Source organism: Oryctolagus cuniculus, chromosome 2, assembly GCF_051225735.1.
Source record: "Oryctolagus cuniculus isolate XC-2025 breed Fujian yellow rabbit chromosome 2, ASM5122573v1, whole genome shotgun sequence".
Taxonomy (NCBI): domain Eukaryota; kingdom Metazoa; phylum Chordata; class Mammalia; order Lagomorpha; family Leporidae; genus Oryctolagus; species Oryctolagus cuniculus.
Genome location: NC_142868.1, coordinates 159,645,654 through 159,667,774, shown reverse-complemented (window position 1 = coordinate 159,667,774; position 22,121 = coordinate 159,645,654). Strand labels below are relative to the sequence as shown.

At 40.2% G+C, this 22,121-nt stretch overlaps 1 protein-coding gene across 17 annotated transcripts in view; it reads left to right on the top strand.

Moving 5' to 3' along the window:
• The window catches only part of FOXN2 (forkhead box N2), a 78,975-nt gene extending 61,811 nt beyond the window's left edge, over positions 1-17,164 (top strand). For 14 of the 17 annotated variants that reach the window (XM_070069167.2, XM_070069162.2, XM_070069168.2 and 11 more), the window contains 2 exons: positions 10,598-10,666; positions 13,031-17,164. In XM_070069167.2, the coding sequence (XP_069925268.1) occupies positions 10,598-10,666; positions 13,031-13,554 (593 nt within the window). In that variant the 3' untranslated portion in view covers positions 13,555-17,164. Of the gene's footprint in view, positions 1-10,597; positions 10,667-12,387 lie in introns of all 17 variants that reach the window. The other 3 variants (XM_070069170.2, XM_089327695.1, XM_070069171.2) reach the window with 2 other exon arrangements.
• Positions 17,165-22,121: the final 4,957 nt, after the last annotated feature.

Sequence of the window (22,121 nt, the reverse complement as noted above, 5' to 3'; positions counted from 1 at the left end):
TGCTTTCCCAAGCCATAGCAGAGAGCTGGATAGGAAGTGGAGTAGCCGGGTTTTGAACCAACGCCCATATGGGATGCCGGTGCTTCAGGCCAGGGCATTAACCTGCTGTGCCACAGTGCTGGCCCCTCTCTCTTTCTCTCTCTCTCTCTCTCTTTTTTTTTTTTTTCTTTTAAAGACAGGCAGATGGAGAGAAATCTCCCATCCACTGGTTTACTCCTCCAAAATCCTCAACAGCCAAGTCTGGGCCAGAGTCAAGAGCCAAGAACTGCATCCAGGTCTCCCATATAGGTGGCAGGGACCAACTACTTAAGCCATCATCTACTACCTCCCAAGGTGCACATTAGGAGGAAGCTGGATATATGAGGCAAAGTAGCCAGGACTCAAACCATGCACTCTGATGTGGGATGTGGTCATCCCATTCAGCACCTTAACCACTGTACCAGATGTCCACCCCCGAAAACTAGTGTGTTTTGAACTATCAAATTTTGGCTTCTAATGAACTGGTTTATGTTAGGATAATATTAGCTAACAGGGATTTTTTTTCTTTCAAACAAAATTTTTTAAATTTTACTTATTTACTTAAGAAGTGGACAGAGAAAGAACTCCCATATATTGGTTCACTCCTCAAATGCCCACAAAGGCCAAGGCTGCACCAAGCTAAAGCCAGAGCTAGAAATTCAGTCCAGGTCTCCCACAGGAGTGTCAGGAACCTAATTACTGAGTCATGACCACTGCCTCCTAGGGTTTGCATTAGCAGAAAGCTAGAGTCAGGAGCTGGAGCCAGGTATACACCAGGTACTCCAATATGACATTCATTAAGTATTTTACCAATGAAAAAAGTAACTTTATATTTTCAAATATGATAGTAAACAAATGTGTCTTTAGTTTAAATGTTATACCAAAATTTATTGGGTACTATACATGAGAATTGTTTTTAAATTCTATCTACCCAGAGAATTTTGTGTTGCTTTTGTGCTAAGACGTAGAAGATTATGCTTTGCAGAAACCTTGAAGATTCAGGTATTCCTGATAACCATAGTGTTTTTGTTCATATCTCTCTGACTTATTTTTTTCAACATTAATTGGCAAGGGATCACAAGAAACATAAATGTTCTAAACAAATCAGACATAGGTGCATTAGTTTGCAAAGAAGTGTTTGGTTTCACAAAGTTTCATGTACGGGTGTTCAAAATTAATTTAACTATGATGAATTCTCCACAGAAAATAAATCTAATGGCCATTTTTCCTATTTTTACACTGTTATAGAAATAGTGCCTAATATTGTTACCACTTTTAAAAATTTAGAAACCTTGAGCAGACATTGTGGCACAGCAGGTTAAGCTGCTGCTTGGGATGCCTGCATCCTATATTAGTGTATCAGATCAAGTCCCAACTACCATGCTTCCAATCCAGCTTCCTGCTAATGCACTTGGGAAGGCAGTGGATGCCCAAATGCTTGGGTCCCTGCCACCCTCATAGGAGATCCAGATGGAATTCTGTGGCTCCTGGCTGTTTCAGGCATATGGAGAGTGAACCAATAGTTGGAAGATACCTGCCCGTGTGTGTGTGTCCCTCTCTGTCATTCTACCTTTCAAATGAATAAATAAATCTTTAATAAAAATAGAAATCTAGAAAGCTGGTACAAGTGTTGTGGCAGAGCAAGTTAAGCCACTGCTTGATTGGCCCATATCCCATATTGGATGCCATTTGGAGTCCTGGTTCAAGTCCCAGATATTCTGCTTCTGATCCAATTTGTCTGGGAGGTAGAAAATGCTGACCCAAGTACTTGGAACCCTTCTACTTCATGAGAGACCTAGGTGGAGTTCCCAGGCTCCTGGCTTCAATCTGACCCAGCTCTGGCTGTTGTGGGTATTTGGGGAGTAAATGAGTGGGTGGAAGATCTCTCTCTTCTGTGTCTTTCCATCTCTCTCTGTCACTCTGTCTCTGCCTTTCAAATAAATAAATAATTTGTTAAATAAAAATTTAGATGCTCAGTGGTTAAACCACGATTGGAACTCCCACATCCCATGTCAGAGTGGCTGGATTCAATCCCAGCTCCACTATCAAATCCAGCTTCCTGATAATGCACAACCTGAGAGGCAGCAGATAATGGCTCAAATACTTGGATCCCTGCCACCTATGTGGGAGACCTAAATTGAGTTCCCCACTGTTGGTTTGAGTCTGGCCCAAGCCTAGTCTGTTGTAGCCATTTAGGGAGTGAACCAGCAGATAGGAAATATCTATCTCTCTTTCTCTTTCTCTCTGCCTTTCAAGTAAATTTAAAATAAATTTTTAATGAAATTTTCCTCTTTGTTTCTAGCAATATTTCTTTTTATTTATTTTTTTACATTTTAATCTTTTATTCAGTGTGAAAGATACATTGGAGAGTGAGAGATTTATCTAAGAGAGAGAGATAAATCTGGGTTCATACCGAGTACCAGGAACCAGCCACATGGAAGAGCATCTAGGCCAGGAAGCACGGTATGGGTGGCCCGAAGGCCATGCGCCCTAAAGTTACAGGGCTACAGCCAGCCCCCCACTAGCAAGAGGCCAGGGCAAAGAGAAAGGAGGAAAAAGGCAATATTTCTTTTTTAAAAAGTTTATTTTTTTATTTATTTGAAAGAGTTACAGAGATGAAGACAGACACAGAGACAGAGAGCGAGATCTTCCATCCACTGGTTGAATCTTCAAATGGCCGTAGTGGCCGCGACTGAGCCAGGCCAAAACCAGGAGCCCACAGCTTCTCCCATATAGGTGCAGGGAAACCTGGGCCATCTTCTGCTTGCTTTCCCAAGTGCGTTATCAGGGAGCTGGAGTGAAAATGGAGCAGCCAGTTCTCAAACCAACACCCATACGGGTTGCTCGAATCTCAGGCAGAGACTTAACCTGCTACACCATGATGCCGGTCCCACTTTTTAAATTCATAAATTAAGAAAACAGATGGTGTTCATATAGCTTTCTTATGTTTTCAGAATAAGCCTCTTAACAGTTTTAGTTGTGTTTCAGAAATACATTCCTTGAATTACAATGGAAGTTCGTTACAAGAAATCAAGTTACATATATACTAACTGTATTTTAAATATATATTTATTTTAATTATTTGAAACAGAGAGAGACAAAACAGAGATAGAGAGATCTTCCATCTTCTGGTTTGTTCTTCAAATGCCTGCAAAAACTAGAGCTTGATGAAGCCGAAGCCAAGAGCCCAGTACTCAGTCCAGGTCTCCCATGTGGGTGGCAGAGACCCAAGTACTTGAGCTATTACCTGCTGCCTTCCATGGTGCACATAAGCTGGAAGCTGGAATCAGGAGCAGAGCCTGAACTCAAACTCAGGCACTCCAGTATGGGATGTGGGCATCCAATGTGGTATCTTAATTGGTACACAAAACACTCACCTCAACTTCCTTTTTTTTTTTTTAAAGATTTATTTACTTATTTGAAAGACAGAGTTGGAGAGGCAGTGGCAGAGAGAGAGGTCTTCCATCTACTGGTTCACTCCCCAGATGGTCCCAATGGCCAGAGCTGTACTGATCCAAAGCCAGGAGCCAGAAGCTTCTTCCAAGTCTCCCATGTGGGTGCAGGGGCCTAAGGACTTGGGCCATCTTCTACTGCTTTCTCAGGCCATAGCAGAGAACTGAATGGGAAGCGGAGTAGCCTGGACTTAAACCAGTGCTCATATGGGATGCCAGCACTGCAGGCAGTGGCTTTACCCACTGTGCCACAGCGCTGGCCCCCCTAACTTCCCTTTCAAAAAGAAAATGCCTCCCCTCCCCTCTAGTTTCCATGGTTTATTTAATTTAATTTTTTTTTTTTAAGATTTATTTGTTTGAGGCCAGCGCCGCGGCTCACTAGGCTAATCCTCCGCCTTGCGGTGCCGGCACACTGGGTTCTAGTCCCGGTCGGGGTGCCGGATTCTGTCCCGGTTGCCCCTCTTCCAGGTCAGCTCTCTGCTGTGGCCAGGGAGTGCAGTGGAGGATGGCCCAAGTGCTTGGGCCCTGCACCCCATGGGAGACCAGGAGAAGCACCTGGCTCCTGCCATCAGATCAGCGCGGTGCACCGGCCGCAGCGCGGCGGCCATTGGAGGGTGAACCAACGGCAAAGGAAGACCTTTCTCTGTCTCTCTCTCTCACTGTCCACTCTGCCTGTCAAAAAAAAGAGAGAGAGAGATTTATTTGTTTGAAAGGCAGAGTTACAGAGAGATATCTTCTATGCACTGGTTCACTCTCCAAATGGCCACAACACCCAGGGCTGGGCCAGGCTGAAGCCAAGAACTTCATCTGGGTCTCCCAAGTGGGTGGCAGGGACCCAAGCACTTTGACCATTTTCTGCTGCTTTCCCAGGCACATAAGCAGGAAGCTGATGAAAACAAAACAGCTGGGACTCTAATCTGTGATCATATGAGATGTCACGTCACAGGTGGAGGCCTAACTCATTATACCACAATGATGGCCTCTAATAAGATTTTATATATGCTTCATGTTATAAGAATTCACATTTCCTATAAATGGTTCCTTATTATAAAAATACCTATGGTAGATTCTCCTTTACTACCACATCCCTTTTTTATAAAACTGGAAATAAGTTAGATTCTCTTTAAATTAAATAGTTAATAATTTAATAAGTAAAAGAAAAATTATTTCATGGAGCAGGAAACTTTGCTAGGTTAGTTATTCCCTGTACAGGGCCACCTGGCTGAGGTAGTGAATGGGGTCTGAAAAATAGCCCACACTCCATTCTGCTAGCCATGTTCCTTGAGTTAGAAAAGCACTGACCTGGAAGAAGATTTGCCTTTTTCCAGTTTACTTAGAAAGATAATATGGGCTAGGGGCTGCACCTTTTTTGTTCAAGGTGTGTTAGAATACAGAATTATTTCAAGTTGTCTCAAGTCTAATTCTAAAAGACGGGAATTGGAGAAGTTTTTATTTTACTAACCTCTTAGCTATGACATGTGAGACATCGTTGATTCAAATCTTTTATCTTTGCGGTTTTTTCTACCTCAAATGCTTTTCCCTCACATTTCTCTCACTTCCGAGAGCTCTTCACAAAACCGTGACCTTATCCTTGAGACATTCTGACCTCTGTTGAAATTACAACTATCTCTCACCACTCTCCAAAATCTCCCTTCCTTCTTAATTTTCTCCCGAGCGTTTATCATGATATGGCATGTTTTAATTATTTCTTTGTGGAAACCCGGCAGACCAGAGGGAAGGATCGAAGAAGTTAAAGAAGGATAAGGAGAGCATAAGAGAGAGAGACTAAGAGACAGAGAGATCGAAAGAGAGAGAGAGACAGAGCCACGTGTTCAGGAACAGGTCCTCTTAAAACTTTGCCCCGGGGGCGGGCAGGGAAGTAGGAGCAGCAAATCCTATTAGGGTGGGGGTGGAGCTGACATTGGTGGTTGGGCCATGGAGTCACCTGGCTTCCAGCCATGGCAGGGGGGAGGCTAGAGCCTAGGATGGTGTCCAGGGTCTAGATTGTGCCATAGATAAGACTGCACCATTTTACTAACATTTCCCACCTTTTGTTTTTTATAAAGCAGGACTTGTATAGGATTACATTAGGCCCAAAAGTCCAGGAAGGGTAGAGGGACAATGATCTGTCTTTAGAGCTACTTCCTGCTGATATGGGGTGATGAGGTACTCTCTACTGGCATGGGCCAATGTCTAAAGTCGCTGTCTCTTGGGTGGGGAGCCGAGTATATCCCTGTAGCAGCATTTGGTTGACCGCCTGGTTGATAAAGGCCTTGGTTTGTTCCATTACTTCCTCCTGTAAACACTTATACAGACTTGGTAGTACCAAAGACAAGGTAAGAATAGCAACCTTTGGTCCTAGTAGTGGCATTAACCAAGTAATAAGAGGATTTCTTTTTTTTTTTTTTATCCATTTGAGAGGCAGAATTACAGACAGTGAGAGGGAGAGACATAGAGAAAGGTCTTCCCTCCATTGGTTCACTCCCCAGATGCCCACAATGGCCAGAGCTGAGCCGATTCGAAGCCAGAAGCCAGGTGCTTCTTCCTGGTCTCCCATGTGGGTGCAGGGGCCCAAGCACTGGGCCATCTTCCACTGCCTTTCCAGGCCATAGCAGAGAGCTGGATCCGAAGAGGGACAACCAGGACTAGAACCGGTACCCATATGAGATGCCAGCACTACAGACAGAGGATTAACCTGTGCCACAGCACTGGCCCTGGAGAGGATTTCATAGAAGAGAGGAAATGAGGGGGGTCTCTGGACCCTTATGAAGAGTGTTTGGTGGATGTGGTTTAAAGCTGATCTCAACCTAGACTGGGAGAAAGGCCACTTATCTTTTGCAGGTAGAGGAGTTTGTCAGTAGAGAAATTCTGAACAATAATACAACATTAAGTGGAGGAGAGGACCATCAATACACACACGTCTGGAGTAGAGCCATTGATGTTAGAGTAAAGGCTATGATTACAAAGGAGTGAGGCTCTAAGTGGGCTAGACAGGGTCTAGAACAAAGGACAGAGTCATTATTAGAGGACCTAAGAAAAGTGTTAAGCCACGAATAAGTTCTGCAATTGAGAGGCAAATTAAACTGACAGAAGGGGCCTGATAATAATCTGGTGGGCTTTAAGGCCTTGTCAGTTATGAGGTCCAGTCTCTGGGTTCTGAGAGAGTTTTCTGTTTTTTTTTCTACTATATTTTTTTAAGATTTATTTATGTATTTGAAAGTCAGAGTTACACAGAAAGAGGAGAGGTAGAGAGAGAGGTCTTCCATCCAATGGTTCACTCCCCAGTTGGCCGCAACAGCTGGAGCTGTGCCAATCCGAAGCCAGGAGCCAGGAGCTTCCTCCAGGTCTCCCACGTGGGTGCAGGGGCCCAAGGACTTGGGCCATCTTTCACTGCTTTACCAGGCCATAGCAGAGAGCTGAATCAGAAGTGGAGCAGCTGGGTCTCGAACCAGCGCCCATATGGGATGCTGGCACTTCAGGCCAGAGCATTAACCCACTGTGCCACAGCATGGCCCCTCTACTATATTTGTACCTTCTGAAATGATGCAGAGGCTTATAACAGAATACTCGATTTATTGAATGAATAACACAGTGAAGAAATTCCAATATATTCTGTTATTTCCTACAAAGTTTCCCATTTTTTTTTTTTTTTAAGATTTATTTATTTGAAAGAGTTACGAGAGAGAGAGAGAGAGGGAGAGGAGAGATCTTCCATCCACTGGCTCATTCACCGAATGGCCACAATGACCAGGGCTGGGCAAGGTGGAATCCAGGAGGCAGGAGCTTCTTCTAAGTCTCCCATATGAGTGCAGGGGCCCAAGCACTTGAACTGACCTCCTCTGCTTTCTCAGGTGCATTAGCAGGGAGCTGGAATGGAAGTGGAGGAACTGGAACTCAAACTGGTGCCCATATCGGATGCTGGTGCTGTAGATGGCAGCTTAACCCACTGCCCTATAGCACCGGACCCCAAAATTTCCCATTGTAATTGTAGATTCTTAGTCAGCATTGAGACATGGTAATAGACTAATAATTGAAGGCCTGAGTTCTAGAGGTAGATTGTTGAGGTTCAGATCTTAACCTCTGTTTCCAGAAATGCCTCTGTGTCTGTTTTCTTTCTTTCTTTTTTTTTTTTTTTTTTTTTTTTTTTTGACAGGCAGAGTGGACAGTGAGAGAGAGACAGAGAGAAAGGTCTTCCTTTGCCGTTGGTTCACCCTCCAATGGTCGCCGCGGCTGGCGCGCTGCGGCCGGCGCACCGCGCTGATCCAATGGCAGGAGCCAGGAGCCAGGTGCTTTTCCTGGTCTCCCATGGGGTGCAGGGCCCAAGCACTTGGCCCATCCTCCACTGCACTCCCGGGCCATAGCAGAGAGCTGGCCTGGAAGAGGGGCAACCGGGACAGAATCTGGTGCCCCGACCGGGACTAGAACCCGGTGTGCCAGCGCCGCAAGGCGGAGGATTAGCCTAGTGAGCTGCGGCACCGGCCCCCTGTGTCTGTTTTCTAATATTTAAAATGAAAGTATTAACAGTACCCACAGCAGGGTTGTGAGGATGTTAATACAGACTTAGAACATGCTAAGTCCACTGAAATACTTGATGTTAGTTTTTAATTTGGTGATAATCAAGTTAATCTAAGGAATAGAGGATAAACGTGTAACCTACTTGTTCTTGGCATATTTATCAAGAGCTAAGACATGGTTCCTATGCTAAAGAAGTTGATAGTCTAATTGGGACAACATTAGTGTAGATAATTGTTCTATGAGGTCACATTTTATTTGGGACAAAAGAGCTATTGTATTGTATGCTTTCTCATAGCACCTGTCTTCTGACTTAAATTTACTTAAGCCTGTTTATTAAAGTCAGTATCAGCAACATTTCCTATGTTAGAATTTATGATCAATAGAAAACATGTCGGGGCTAGTGCTGTGGCGGCGTAGCAGGTAAAGCCACCACCTGTAACGCCAGCATCCTATATGGGCACCAGTTCAAGTCCCAGCTGCACCACTTCCAATCCAGCTCCCTGCCAATATACCTAGGAAAGTAGCAGAAGATGACCCAAGTCCTTGGGCCCCTGCACCCACATAGGAGACCTGGAAGAAGCTCCTGGCTCCTGCTTCAGGCTGGCCCAGGCCCAGCCCCAGCTGTTGCATCATTTGGGGAGTGAACCATTGGGTGGAAGATCTCGGTCTCTCCCTCTCTCTTTCTCTGTAACTCTGCCTTTCAAATAAATAAAATCCTTAAAAAAGAGAGAGAAAGAGATAAAACATGTCAATATTTTCATGGCTTTATTATCTACAGTAATATTGTAATTAGATATTGCAAGTAAACTGGAAAACTTAATGGTAAGAAAAATTTCCAACTCTGAAGTATGGATGTGAGGTTTCATGTCTGAGTTTTATTTTAAATTCATCCTTTAAGAGCTGAAACTTATAAACATTGTATAACTTTGGCCTCAAACTTTAGACTATACCATTTTACTTTAAGTAAAGTAAGTTTAATAAATTACCAAGATGGAGAAGAACTTATCATAGTATATAAATAAATTTGAGGGCATAATGACTTTATTTGTAGTAGCACCTGCTGGTTTCACTAGCCTTTTAAAGCTTTTTTTTTTTTTTTTTTTTTTTTTTGGACAGGCAGAGTGGACAGTGAGAGAGAGACAGAGAGAAAGGTCTTCCTTTGCCGTTGGTTCACCCTCCAATGGCCCCCGCGGCCGGCGCGCTACGGCCGGCGCACCGCGCTGATCCGATGGCAGGAGCCAGGAGCCAGGTGCTTTTCCTGGTCTCCCAGCTTATTTTTCTTATGAAATATCCGTAATTATGTTTGACCTCATGAATAATATATAAAACTGTAGAACTGGCTGGCGCCGCAGCTCACTAGGTTAATCCTCCGCCTTGCGGCGCTGGCACACCGGGTTCTAGTCCCGGTCGGGGCGCCAGATTCTGTCCCGGTTGCCCCTCTTCCAGGCCAGCTCTCTGCTGTGGCCAGGGAGTGCAGTGGAGGATGGCCCAAGTGCTTGGGCCCTGCACCCCATGGGAGACCAGGAGAAGCACCTGGCTCCTGCCATCGGATCGGCGCGGTGCGCCGGCCGCAGCGCGCCGGCCACGGTGGCCATTGGAGGTGAACCAACAGCAAAGGAAGACCTTTCTCTCTGTCTCTCTCTCTCTCTCACTGTCCACTCTGCCTGTCAAAAAATTAAAAAAAATAAAAAAAAAACTGTAGTACTTATAGGTTTGTTTGTAATTATGACTGAAAACATTACTAATGTTTTTGTTCCTACAATAATTATTCCTTAAGCATTGATAGATTCTGATGACCTAGAATGACCAATTACGTATGTTTTTATAACTTGCAACTAATTAATGCAATAGTACATAACTGCAGGTATGCATAGAATAAGGCTGTTATTCCAAGTAAAAATGCTAAGAAATAGTAATGCTATACATTCTTAGCTAATTTAATTTGCTTAAGGGCAAGCCTTATTAACATTAAGTTTGAGTTTTCATTGTGAATAAAGAGAACTTTTTTTTTAAAAGATTTTATGTATTTAGTTGAGAGGTAGAGTCACAGACAATGAGAGAAAGACAGAAAGGTCTTCTCCGTTGGCTCACTCTCCAAATGGCTGCAACAGCTGGAGCTGCACCAATCCGAAGCCAGGAGCCAGGAGCTTCCTCTTGGTCTCTCACGCAGGTGCAGGGGCCCAAGGACTTGGGCCATCTTCTACTGCTTTCCCAGGCCACAGAGAGAGCTGGATTGGAAGAGGAGCAGCTAGGACCAGAACCCACGGCCATATGGGATGCTGGCGCCACAGGCGGAGGATTAACCTACTGCGTCATGGCGTCAGCCCCAGAGTTTGCATTGTGAATAAAGAGAATTATTAATATTCCTAGTACTTCTCCATTCTTGTTTATCCATTATTATTCACAAGACTGTTCCCTTCTTTTAAGTCAGTAAACACATTGCAAAATCTGTATATCATTTGATTTACATTTAACATGTTTATGCTTTTTTTAAGTAGAAAAATATACGCCATAGTCTTAAAGCTGATTATCTTTGATGAATGCAAATACTTAATGATTAGCCTTCTTTTTTTTAAAGAACATTAATATTACCTCTCTTTTCCTTTTTTCAGAATCTGATATTGATGCTGCCACTGCAATGATGCTTTTAAATACTTCTATAAAACAAGGAATTTTAGAATGTAAGTAATTACGCAATTGCTTTTTAGGATATATTTTTATGAGTATTTAAATATAATTTAAAATATAAAATATTTACATGTTAGAGGTACAAATTACTTATTTGCCATTAATTAATGTTTTAATCTGAATAACAGTTTCTGTTTCATTTTATTTCCATTAATTTACATGAACAATTAAAAATTAATTGAAGCTAATGCTATGTGAATTTTTTTTACATTGACTAAGAAGTAGAGAAATAAGTAGCTTATTTAGAAAATAAGTTTGAAGAGCTAAAAGGAATAATGAAGCCTGTAAATAAGAAAATATAAGAAAGTATATTTACAGCTTGGAATAGGAAAAGCTTTCTTTAAGATATGAAATGTAGGGGCCGGCACCATGGCTCACTTGGTTAATCCTCTACCTGTGACGCTGGCATCTCATATGGGCACCAGGTTCTAGTCCCTGTTGCTCCTTTTCCAGTCCAGCTCTCTGCTGTGGCCCGGGATTGCAGTGGAGGATGGCCCAAGTGCTTGGGCCCTGCACCCACATGGGAGACCAGGAGAAAGCACCTGGCTCCTGGCTTCAGATCGGCGCAGCGCTGGCCGTGGTGGCCATTTGGGGGGATGAACCAATGGAAGGAAGACCTTTCTTTCTGTCTCTCTCTCTGTCTATAACTCTACCTGTCAAATAAATAATAAAAAATAAAAAATTTTTTGAAAAAAATAAGAAATGTAAAATCCATAAAGGAAAAAGGTGGATAAATTTAATAAAACATTAAAATTTTACAGTTCTAACAAAATATATCCTTAACAAAAATGACATGAACAAAATACTGGGAGGATATATTTTTAGCCACATATAATAGACAAAGGATTAATATTCTTTATATATCAAAGGATCCTACAAGTAAGAAATAATAATTCAACAGCAAAGTCAGCAAAACATGTATATAGGTGGGCCTCCAAAGAAGAAATATATACAGTCAATGCACATAAAAGATTGTGCAACTTCTCTAGTTAATGGTGAAATGCAAAATGAAACAATATTGCGGCCAGCGCCGCGGCTCAATAGGCTAATCCTCCACCTAGCGGTACCGGCACACCGGGTTCTAGTCCCGGTCGGGGCGCCGGATTCTTTCCCGGTTGCCCCTCTTCCAGGCCAGCTCTCTGCTGTGGCCCGGGAAGGCAGTGGAGGATGGGCCAAGTGCTTGGGCCCTGCACCCCATGGGAGACCAGGAAAAGCACCTGGCTCCTGGCTTCGGATCAGCGTGGTGCGCCGGCAGCAGCGCGCCGGCCGCAGCTGCCATTGGAGGGTGAACCAACAGCAAAGGAAGACCTTTCTCTGTCTCTCTCTCACTGTCCACTCTGCCTGTCAAAAAAAAAAAAAAAGAATAACTATATGTTCCATGGAAAGGCCAAGACATATTGTTTAATAGTTTTTAGCTATTCATTTTAGGTAGCCTCTAGCTCATTTTATTGCTGTTTTATTGCTATTGCAAATGTTTTACTTACCAAAAATGAAATTTTAGTGTAAAGCAACCTGGAGAGATTTACTTCTTAGAATTAAGTTTATATGTATTTAGATTTAGTCATAATTATAGAATTAATTTACTCTTTAAAGAAAGGCAAAATGCAGTTAAATGTAGGTACAATTTAAATACTAATTTCAACTTTTTAATGTGGAGCAACTGTGTCTACTTTTGTTTCATACCAATGGTAATGGTATAATTTTCAACTGGCAGATTGTGAACATCAGCCAAGTTTTTCAAAGTGTGTCCTAATAGAAATTATGGAGCAAAGTGGCTTATTCTTTTTCAAGTTATGTGAGTTTAGTAGATGTTTTCCTCTCAAAGAGCAATTTAAAAGTATGTTACATATTATCCAGTATTTTATTATTTTTAATTTTGAATTAATTGTAAATTGCAAACACAGAGATCTCCCTCTTGCTATTCTTTTTGTAGTTACACATCAACCCACCATGTCGCCCACTCTGGTCACAACCACTAACTGTTTTGTCATATTAATGAAATTATGTAAGAAATGATTTAGATATTGGCTCTTTTGCTCAACATAATGTTGAATTGTTCTAACTGTTTCATATATCAATAGTTTGTTACTTTTTATTGATAACAAATGTTTCAAAGTATGTATTTAGCACAGTTTGTGTAATCACTTATTGAGGAACATTTTGATTATACCCAGTTTTAAGCTATTATAAATAAAATTATTATGAACAGTTTGTACAGGTTTAAAAGAAAAATTAGTTTTTAATTGTTTCAGATTAATATCTATAGAATGATGTTTTGGGTTAAAGAAAAACACCTATATTTTCTATTTTTGCAACCAGATGCATTTGACCTATTGATAGAAGTTTATTTCCCACAGGTGAGAAGCCCCTTCCTCTTAAGACATCACTGCAAAAAAAGAGGAGTTATGGCAATGCATTTAATCATCCCAGTGCTAGACGATTACAAGAGAGTGATTCTTTAGCCAGCAGCATTGATCCAAAAGAAGATCACAATTACAGTGCAAGTAGCATGGCAGCACAGCGTTGTGCATCCAGGTCTAGTGTGTCTTCCCTGTCATCTGTGGATGAGGTATATGAATTTATCCCAAAGAATAGCCATGTGGGAAGTGATGGCAGTGAAGGATTCCATAGTGAAGAAGATACAGACGTTGATTATGAAGATGATCCTCTTGGAGACAGTGGCTATGCATCACAGGCTTGTGCAGATACCTCTGGAAAAGGGCAGCCAGGGAAAAAGATGCGAAAACAGTCATGTCAAGAAATTGATGAGGAGCTCAAAGAGGCAGCTGGATCTCTGCTGCACCTTGCTGGAATTCGTACATGTCTTGGCTCCCTAATAAGTACTGCAAAGACACAAAATCAAAAGCAGCGGAAAAAATAGAAATACTTGTTAGTGTAAAATTATTTTAAAGTGTGGCAATACTCTTCTACATAATTCTTTACAAGGGATATCAAAGCCATAATGGACTTCTTTAGTTTTAGGGTAGGAGAAAGATGATAATTAGTTGTTTTTTGTTTTTTTGTTTTTGCTTTTTTTTTTTTCAAAACATTTTTGAGTTTTTTTTAATTTTTTATTAAGAAATTGCTGTTAGGATCATGCCCAATCATAAATATATGAAGTCCTAAAAGCATAATATTTGTGATAAATGTCTCCAAGATTAGTAAATTTGTATATAAGAAAATTTTAAAATCTTTAGCCTCTGTTGTAAACTTGTAGAAAAAACTTTTCTTCTGTTAATATGTCAAAATATAAGATTTGGCAACTCTATAAAACTTGTTTAATTTTTAATCTGTATTTAACTATAGTTACTGATTCAGCTAAACTTTTTGCTGAAATCTCTTCAATGTACTTTTCACCTGACACATGATCCAAAAGGATAAAATTTGGGGTTTTTATTTTTTCTGTTTTATTTTTTGTTGTGACATGACAAAGTCAAATATAAATTGAAAAAGACCCTAGATGTCAAGAAAGTTCCTTTTGGTTTTGTAGGTAGAAAATACAACAGAAATTTCTGTGATTCAGAAAAGGCAATTTTGGGATGTGATTTCATTGAAGACTGCAATTCCTATTACAATAGATCTTTGAGATTTTTTTACTTCACAGATAGCACATAGCATTTATTGGGTCTTTTGTCCTTCCCAAAGTTCTTTACAACCATTGTTTAAATTGTAGCCGCAAGCTGTCTTTGTTGAGTAAAAATTATCCAATGAGAGGATATAGCCATAGAGTGTGTTATGGAGTAAACACCCATTTTGACACACTTTTGCAATAAGAAACTTTTTGGTTTGCTTGCTTCTTACTACATTCTGAGAATCTTGTGATAGTAATAGAATATAATAAAACATTTTGAATACATATTGCTTAATGTTATCATAAATAAGATTGGGTTATTTAGGAAAAGCTTCTGTCCAGGCTTTGTATGGATTAAAACTATGTGTATACCAAATTAAATTTTAGGAGATGTAACAGAACCGCGGAGACAAAATACTTTCATGGAATTCAAAATTTGTGTAAAATTAGATCTTCCACAGTACAGCCTTCTGAGGAGGCAGTGTAATACCCGTATTTGCCATTAATCCATGCTAAAAAGTTTTATATTACTGTTCCAAAAGTACATTGACAAGTATTTTAAGTGTTTGAACAAATCTGCTTCTATAAGACAGTTTTTCATAATACCATCTGTACAGTTTGACTATATTATTCATAAAGAACAAGGGATACTAATAAACTAAACGTATTCATTATATTTTTTTAACAATGGTGGAAGCAACTTCCAGAACTTCAGTCTTATCTCATAATATACCCTATATCATAAACAATGACCTTGTTTTCATTTTTCTCTTAACTTATATACATGTATACACATACATACACACATGTGTGCACAAGTCGTGTTGCTTTGCTGCTTTCAGCTCTTTCCATGACTATAAAACATTTTCTTGGCTTTTTAAAAGAGAATGACAGATATTTTTATTTTAAATTTAAAATTTTTAGGATAAAACTGCCAAATGAGAAGAATGATAACAACAATATCTTTTTCAATTGATAAGACTTTAATCCAGGGATAATAGCATTAATGACCTTTGTCCTGTTTCTGTGTTACTTGTAATTGAATCTGGATAGCCACGTTAATAGAATTGGTGCTGTTGAAATATAATTTTGTAATTGTTGAAATGCAGGATGAGGTATTTGGATTTTTTCCTTCTTCCTGTATGTCACATCTACAAAAATTGGGTAAACCAAGTTGACCCCTTTTACTGTGGACAGTAATAAAACATCAAAAAAAAATGGCGCTTTTACCACAGTATAAATAGTAAAGAGACTACAAAAATCACTTTAATAAAAATATTTTTAAGCTATATACTTAGGCCCTCTGGAGACACCCTAGAAACAGTGTTTCAATGATCTGGTTCCAGTTTTTTTTGTTGTTGTCCTACTGAAATTCTGTGCCATAGATGTTCTCAGTTCTACTCTTAAGTTTGTATAGAATTCAATGAATCACTTGCCATCTGCTAATATACCAAGTTGTTTTCAAGGGGAAGAACCATTTATGTTATGTCCCCTGTTACTACTTTCATGAGGATTGCGATCTCATTCCTCAAATGTGTTGAGATAGAAACATGGCTCATAACCACCGACAAAAGTCATTCCAGATGCTATGGACTGGAAATTGTATTCCTGGTAATATTAGTAACAAATTGTACTATAATATAAACAACTTGGAAACCTCAGAGAGGTTAAATATTTTTAGACATATTTTTAAACTGTGATTTTAATAATTTGCCTTAAAGTATTATTAATTTTGCTACAACTCATTCCGGTTTATAACCCTAGCAAAAGTTTTATCTCAGCACAATTAATCTTCATCTTTCACATCCCATATAGAATCAGTGTTTCTTAAATATGTACTTTTAAAATTTGTTTGTGCAATATATTGCTTATAGTCAATATTTTACTTTTCAAATTCAGAAAAAGAAAACATTACTTTTATTTGTAGGAAAGCTAACTTGGTGTATCACCTCCCTTTTTCCACTTTTGAGCCTTTCCTGTCCTTATAGCCAGAATGACTCCTATTGACTTAGATTCCTTTGTATATGGTAAAACTTAGTATATCTATATTTTTTTTATTTTTTGCTTTCTGAGGCATTATGTAAAGGGTTCTTACTAGATGATCAGTTAAATATTCATTAGCACAAATTCAAATCTAGTGAAAGTGTTGATGGCATATACCTGTATCAGTAAACCAGAAGGCCTTTCCCAATAATTTAAGAAACAAATGTGAATACATCACAAAGCTGTAAAAACTGTTGCTTTAAATACTACAGTAACTTCAGCACCCTTTTATGAAGACTTTAGCATTTACTTAAGAAACTTTGAGGCTTTCTGGTTTACATATATTTTGTAGTATTTTGTTTGAAATGTGTAAGCTTTGATTTAAAGTTTACTTAAGTATGTTAATGATGTAGTCAAAATATTTATTGAAAGGCAAAGTACAGTATTTCAATGTTGTACCTGCCATTTTTTTCTCAAAGCACATTCTTTGCATCTAACTGCCAGTGCCATTGTCAAACGTTTTTTAAAATTGTTGTATATTTCTTATTAAACTAAGTGCTTAATTTTAAAGTATTATGTTACCATCATATAGTGTATAAAAATGTGTAATTGCCAATCCACTGTAACTATTTATTTTTAAATGAAAGTATAAGAATGCTTTCTGATTCAAGAAATTCCTTATTAAACTGTTTCCTTATCCTCTTTTCTGCTGTAGCATAAAAATTATCCTGAGTTTGAATAACTGCCAGTAGATGACCAGTCACGAGTGAACCACTTCTCAGTTTGCCAGTCTTTTTGCTTATATTAAAACAACTTACAAATGTTTAGTTTTTGTATCTAATCTCTCTGATTATTAAAATGTTTATAAAGTTTATTTTTACCAAAGAAATGCAATTCATTATGATAAAGTATTGCAGAATAAACTTGTTTTATAACATTTTTGTGTTTCCTGTATTCTTTGAGGGTGGGAGGATTGTGTAGACGGCCTGTCTTCTGTACACGCACATGCTTTGCATTGTATTACAAAGTTGGAGTCATATAGTTAAAAAATAAAGTTTTCAATTTCAGAATTTTTTAGATTTCTTATCTCAATCATTGAAAGTTAAATCAATATTAATTAAATTGTTCTCTTCCTAAAGTTGAACTTTTCCTTTTTATTTACATATGTCTGAGATATTTTGAAATATAACTAGGAAAATTTGAATAGGATATGAAATTATTAAAGTTCTTTTTAAAAAAATTTATTTAAAAGAGGTACAGAGAGGAAGAGACAGAGAGAAAGAGATCTTCCATCCTTTGGTTTACTTCCCAAATGGCCACAACAACCAGGGCTGGGCCAGGCTGAAGCCAGGAGCCAGGAGCTTCATCCAGGTCTCCCACATGGGTGCAGGCGCGAAAACACTTGAGCCATCTTCCACTGCTTTTCCCAGGTCATTAGCAGGAAGCTGGATTGGAAGTGGAGTAACTGGGACTCAAACCAATGCCCGTATGGCATGATGGCATCACAGGCAGCAGCTCCAGCTGTTATGCCACAACACTGGCCCCAAGGTTATTTCTAAGTATAGCAATAATATTTTAAAAGTACCAGTAATACCACCTGTTTGAAAAGTGGAGCATCCATTATAAAATGAACTACTCTCCAAGCAACGTTTTGATCTTAATTTGCCATCCATCTGAACTTCTATACTAAATACTATTTTCTATGTGGAGTTATGGATCAAGTGAGACAACCTTTTCTTTTTTTTTTTTACAGGCAAAGTGGATAGTGAGAGAGAGAGAGAGAAAGGTCTTCCTTTGCCGTTGGTTCACCTCCAATGGCCGCCACGGCCAGCGTGCTGCGGCTGGCGCACTGCACTGATCCGAAGGCAGGAGCCAGGTGCTTCTCCTGGTCTCCCATGGGGTGCAGGGCCCAAGCACCTGGGCCATCCTCCACTGCACTCCCTGGCCACAGCAGAGAGCTGGCCTGGAAGAGGGGCAACCGGGACAGAATCTGGCGCCCCGACCGGGACTAGAACCTGATGTGCCGGCACCGCTAGGCAGAGGATTAGCCTAGTGAGCCACAGCGCCGGCTGACAACCATATTTTAAATAACTACTTTCTAAGGCATCCTTTTGAAAATACCAAGTAACTTAAAATCATACCTTTTGGGAGTCATGTATTTCTTTCCTTAAAAGAGAGTTTTACTCTATTACGAACTGTGGGTTAAAAATACAAGTAGTCGGGCCCAGCGCTGCGGCACAATAGGTTAATCCTCCGCCTTGGCACAGCATTCCATGTGGGCGCCAGTTCTGGTTCCGGCTGCTCCTCTTCCAGTCCAGCTCTCTGCTGTGGCCTGGGAAAGCAGTAGAAGATGGTCCAAGTCCTTGGGCCCCTGCACCCACATGGGAGACCCAGAGGAAGCTCCTGGCTCCTGTCTTCAGATCTGTGCAGCTCTGGCCATTTCGGCCATTTGGGGAGTGAATCAGCTGAAGGAAGACCTTTCTGTCTGTCTCTCTTTCACTGTCTGTAACTCTACCTCTTGAATAAATAAAATCTTAAAAAAAAAAAAAAATACAAGGAGTCTTCCTTACAAATTTCAAGACACACTAACATGATGGTTAACTTTTTAAAACAGAGTAAATCTATTATACAATGTCTAAAAACATTTTAAATTATTGAAAAACTTTAGGAGGAAAAAATTTAACTACTGTGTATTCTTTCCATAAAATAATTTAAGTTTTTTATTTGTTTTAAAGACCGAGTTACAGAGAGCATGAGAGACATGGAAAGAGAGAGATCTTCCATCTACTTTTTAACTCAAATGGCCACAATGGTGGAGCTTGACCAGGCCTAGGCAGGAGCCTGGAACTCCATCTGGATCTCCCACGTGGGTGGCAAAGTCCCAAGCCCTTGGGCCATTTTCCACTGCACTGCCTTCCCAGACACAGCAGGGAGCTGGATCCAAAGTGGAGCAGCCAGGACTCAAACTGGCACCCATATGAGATGCCAGCATTGCAGACGGCAGCTTAACCCAGTGTGACATGATGCAGGCCCCAAAATTTTAAAAGAGAAATGTTTACAAGCTGCCAATTGAAGTTAAAATACATGCAGAACATAACTCATATTTAAGAACAATTTGTTTTCCAAAAGTTTGTTTACAAGTCTGTTGAAACACAGGAGCAGTTTTATAGTGAACTGAACTCAAGCTATAAAGCTGTAATGCAGTATGATGTAATTCCTCCTTAACTGGAAGTGAATCTTTTACCAAAAAATTGCAGAAATGGATTTAGTCCCATTAAAAATTTTTCTCAATCTTGAGATGTTGGTTCAAGTTAATATTTAAAAGTCAGAGTATTGGGGAAGATGTAATAAATAATCCAGGGGCTGGCACTGTGGCTTAGGCTAAGCCACCGCCTGAGGTGCCAGCATCCCATATGGGCACCGGTTCGAGACCCAGCTACTCCTCTTCTGATCCAGCTCTCTGCTATAACCTGGAAAAGCAGTAGAAGATGGTCCAAGTGATTAGGCCCCTGCATCCACGTGGAAGACCTGAAGAAATTCCTGGCTCCTGGCTTCCAATCAGCACAGCTCCGGCCGTTGTGGCCTTCTGGAGAGAACCAACAGTTGGAAGACCTTTTCCTCTGTCACTCCCTCTCTCTGTAACTTCAAATAAATAAATAAATAAATAAAATCTTTTAAAAATCAGAAAAAAAAGATTATAGGAAGTAGAATTAACATAGGGGAGATTTATAAAACTGGAGAAAAATGATTCTTTTGGTTGAGAATTCTGGGGAAACTGTAGCTAGAAACTACTCTGCTAAGTTCATATGATCTTGTGTACTGGAGAGGAGTTGAGAAAAATGTCCTCAGCTTCAGAGAACTGAGCATCTCCTGACTCAGCTTTGAATACCCAGCCCCAAGCAATGTGCTTTAAAGTGTTGGACATGCAATATTCACCAAGAAGCAAAAATAGAAATCCCTCTCTTACCTGTAAATATGAGATAGTGAATTGTGATGATTGTCATGGAAGAAAAAGTGGGGCCTATAAACATGTGACATTTAAGCTGTGATTATCAGGAGCTACCCTGGGAAGCTACCCTGAGAATGTGATTTAACATGAGCCCTAAAAGATTCGAATGTTAACTTGGGAATAAAATGTGAATTGTTCCTGGCAGGGTAATAGTATTCTCTTAATATTTTTCCCTAATTTAAAAAATTTTTATTTTGTTTATTTTAAGATTTACTTTATTTTATTTGAAAGGCAGAGTTAGAGGGAAGGAGAGACAGACAGATCTTCCAACTGCTGATTCACTCTCCAAATGGCCACAATGGCTGGGGCTAGGCCAGGCCAAAGCCAAGAACCCCATCCATACAGGCCACCCATTTGCATACAGGGGTGCAAGCACTTGGGCCATCTTCCACTACTTTCCCAGGCAGATTAGCAGGAAGCTGGATTGAAAGTGGAGCAGTCAGGACTTGGACCAGTGCCCGTATGGGATGCTGGTGTCTCAGGCAGCAGCTAATCCGCTATGCCACATCAGTCCTCCCCCCACCTCTTTTTAAGGAATAATTATATTCTGAGAGTCACATCAAACTCATGATAATTACTACAACACAGTTCTCATCAATTCTCATGTTAATGTGATATTAATAGTAAAAGAGAGATTCAAAGTTCATAGAATTCTAAGAAAACAATGATACTTCCCTTCCTCCCTCCCTGGAATAGGAGAAAACATTCAGTGAATTAAAAGGCTAGTGTGCTAATTGATTATAATGATAGGACTAAGAGTCAAAGGGATCACATAAACAAGACTAGTGTTTTCAAATATTAACTGATAGAATAAAAAAGGGAGAGAACTATCCAACATGGGAAGTGGGATACACAGCAGACTCATAGAATGGCAGATGTCCTAAACAGCACTCTGGCCTCAGAATCAGCCCTAAAGGCATTCGGATCCGGCTGAAAAGCCCATGAAAGTATTTCAGGCATGGAAAGCCAAGACACTGTGGCAAAACAAACGAACAAACATAAATGAAAGATCTCTGTGAGTGAGATCCCAGTGGAAAGAATGGGCCATCAAAGAAGGAGGTACCTTTCTCTGAAGGGAGGAGAGAACTTCCACTTTGACTATGACCTTGTCTAAATATGATTAGTCAGTGAAAAAAGGCCTCCATAGTCTTGGCAACTCATGACAAGAGCCTAGGGTGATTACTGATGCCATAAACAAGAGTGTCAATTTGTTAAGTCAACAACAGAAGTCACTGTGCACTTAACTCCTCATGTAGGATCTCTGTCCTTAATGTGCTGTACATTGTGATTTAATGCTATAACTAGTACTCAAACAGTATTTTTCACTTTGTGTTTCTGTGTGGGTGCAAACTGTTGAAATCTTTACTTAATATATGCTAAATTGATCTTCTGTATATAAAGATAATTGAAAATGAATCTTGGTGTGAATGGAAGGGGAGAGGGAGCAGGAGATGGGAGGGTTGCGGGTGGGAGGGAAGTTATGGGGGGGGGGGGAGCCATTGTAATCCATAAGCTGTACTTTGGAAATTTATATTCATTAAGTAAAAGTTTAAAAAAAAAAAAAAGGCTAGTGTGCTGGCATCCCATATGGGTGCCAGTTCTGGTCCCAGCTGCTCCACTTCCCATCCAGCTATCTGTTGTAGCCTGGGAAAGCAGTGGAGGATGGCCCAAGTGCTTGGGCCCCTGCACCCGCATGGGAGACCGGGAGAAAGCACCTGGCTCCTGGCTTTGGATCTGCATAGCTCCGGCCATTGCAGCCATTTGGGGAATGAACCAAGGGAGGGAGGACTTTTCTTTTTCTTTTCTTTTCTTTCTTTCTTTCTTTCTTTCTTTCTTTCTTTCTTTCTTTCTTTCTTTCTTTCTTTTTATTAGGCAGAGTTAGACA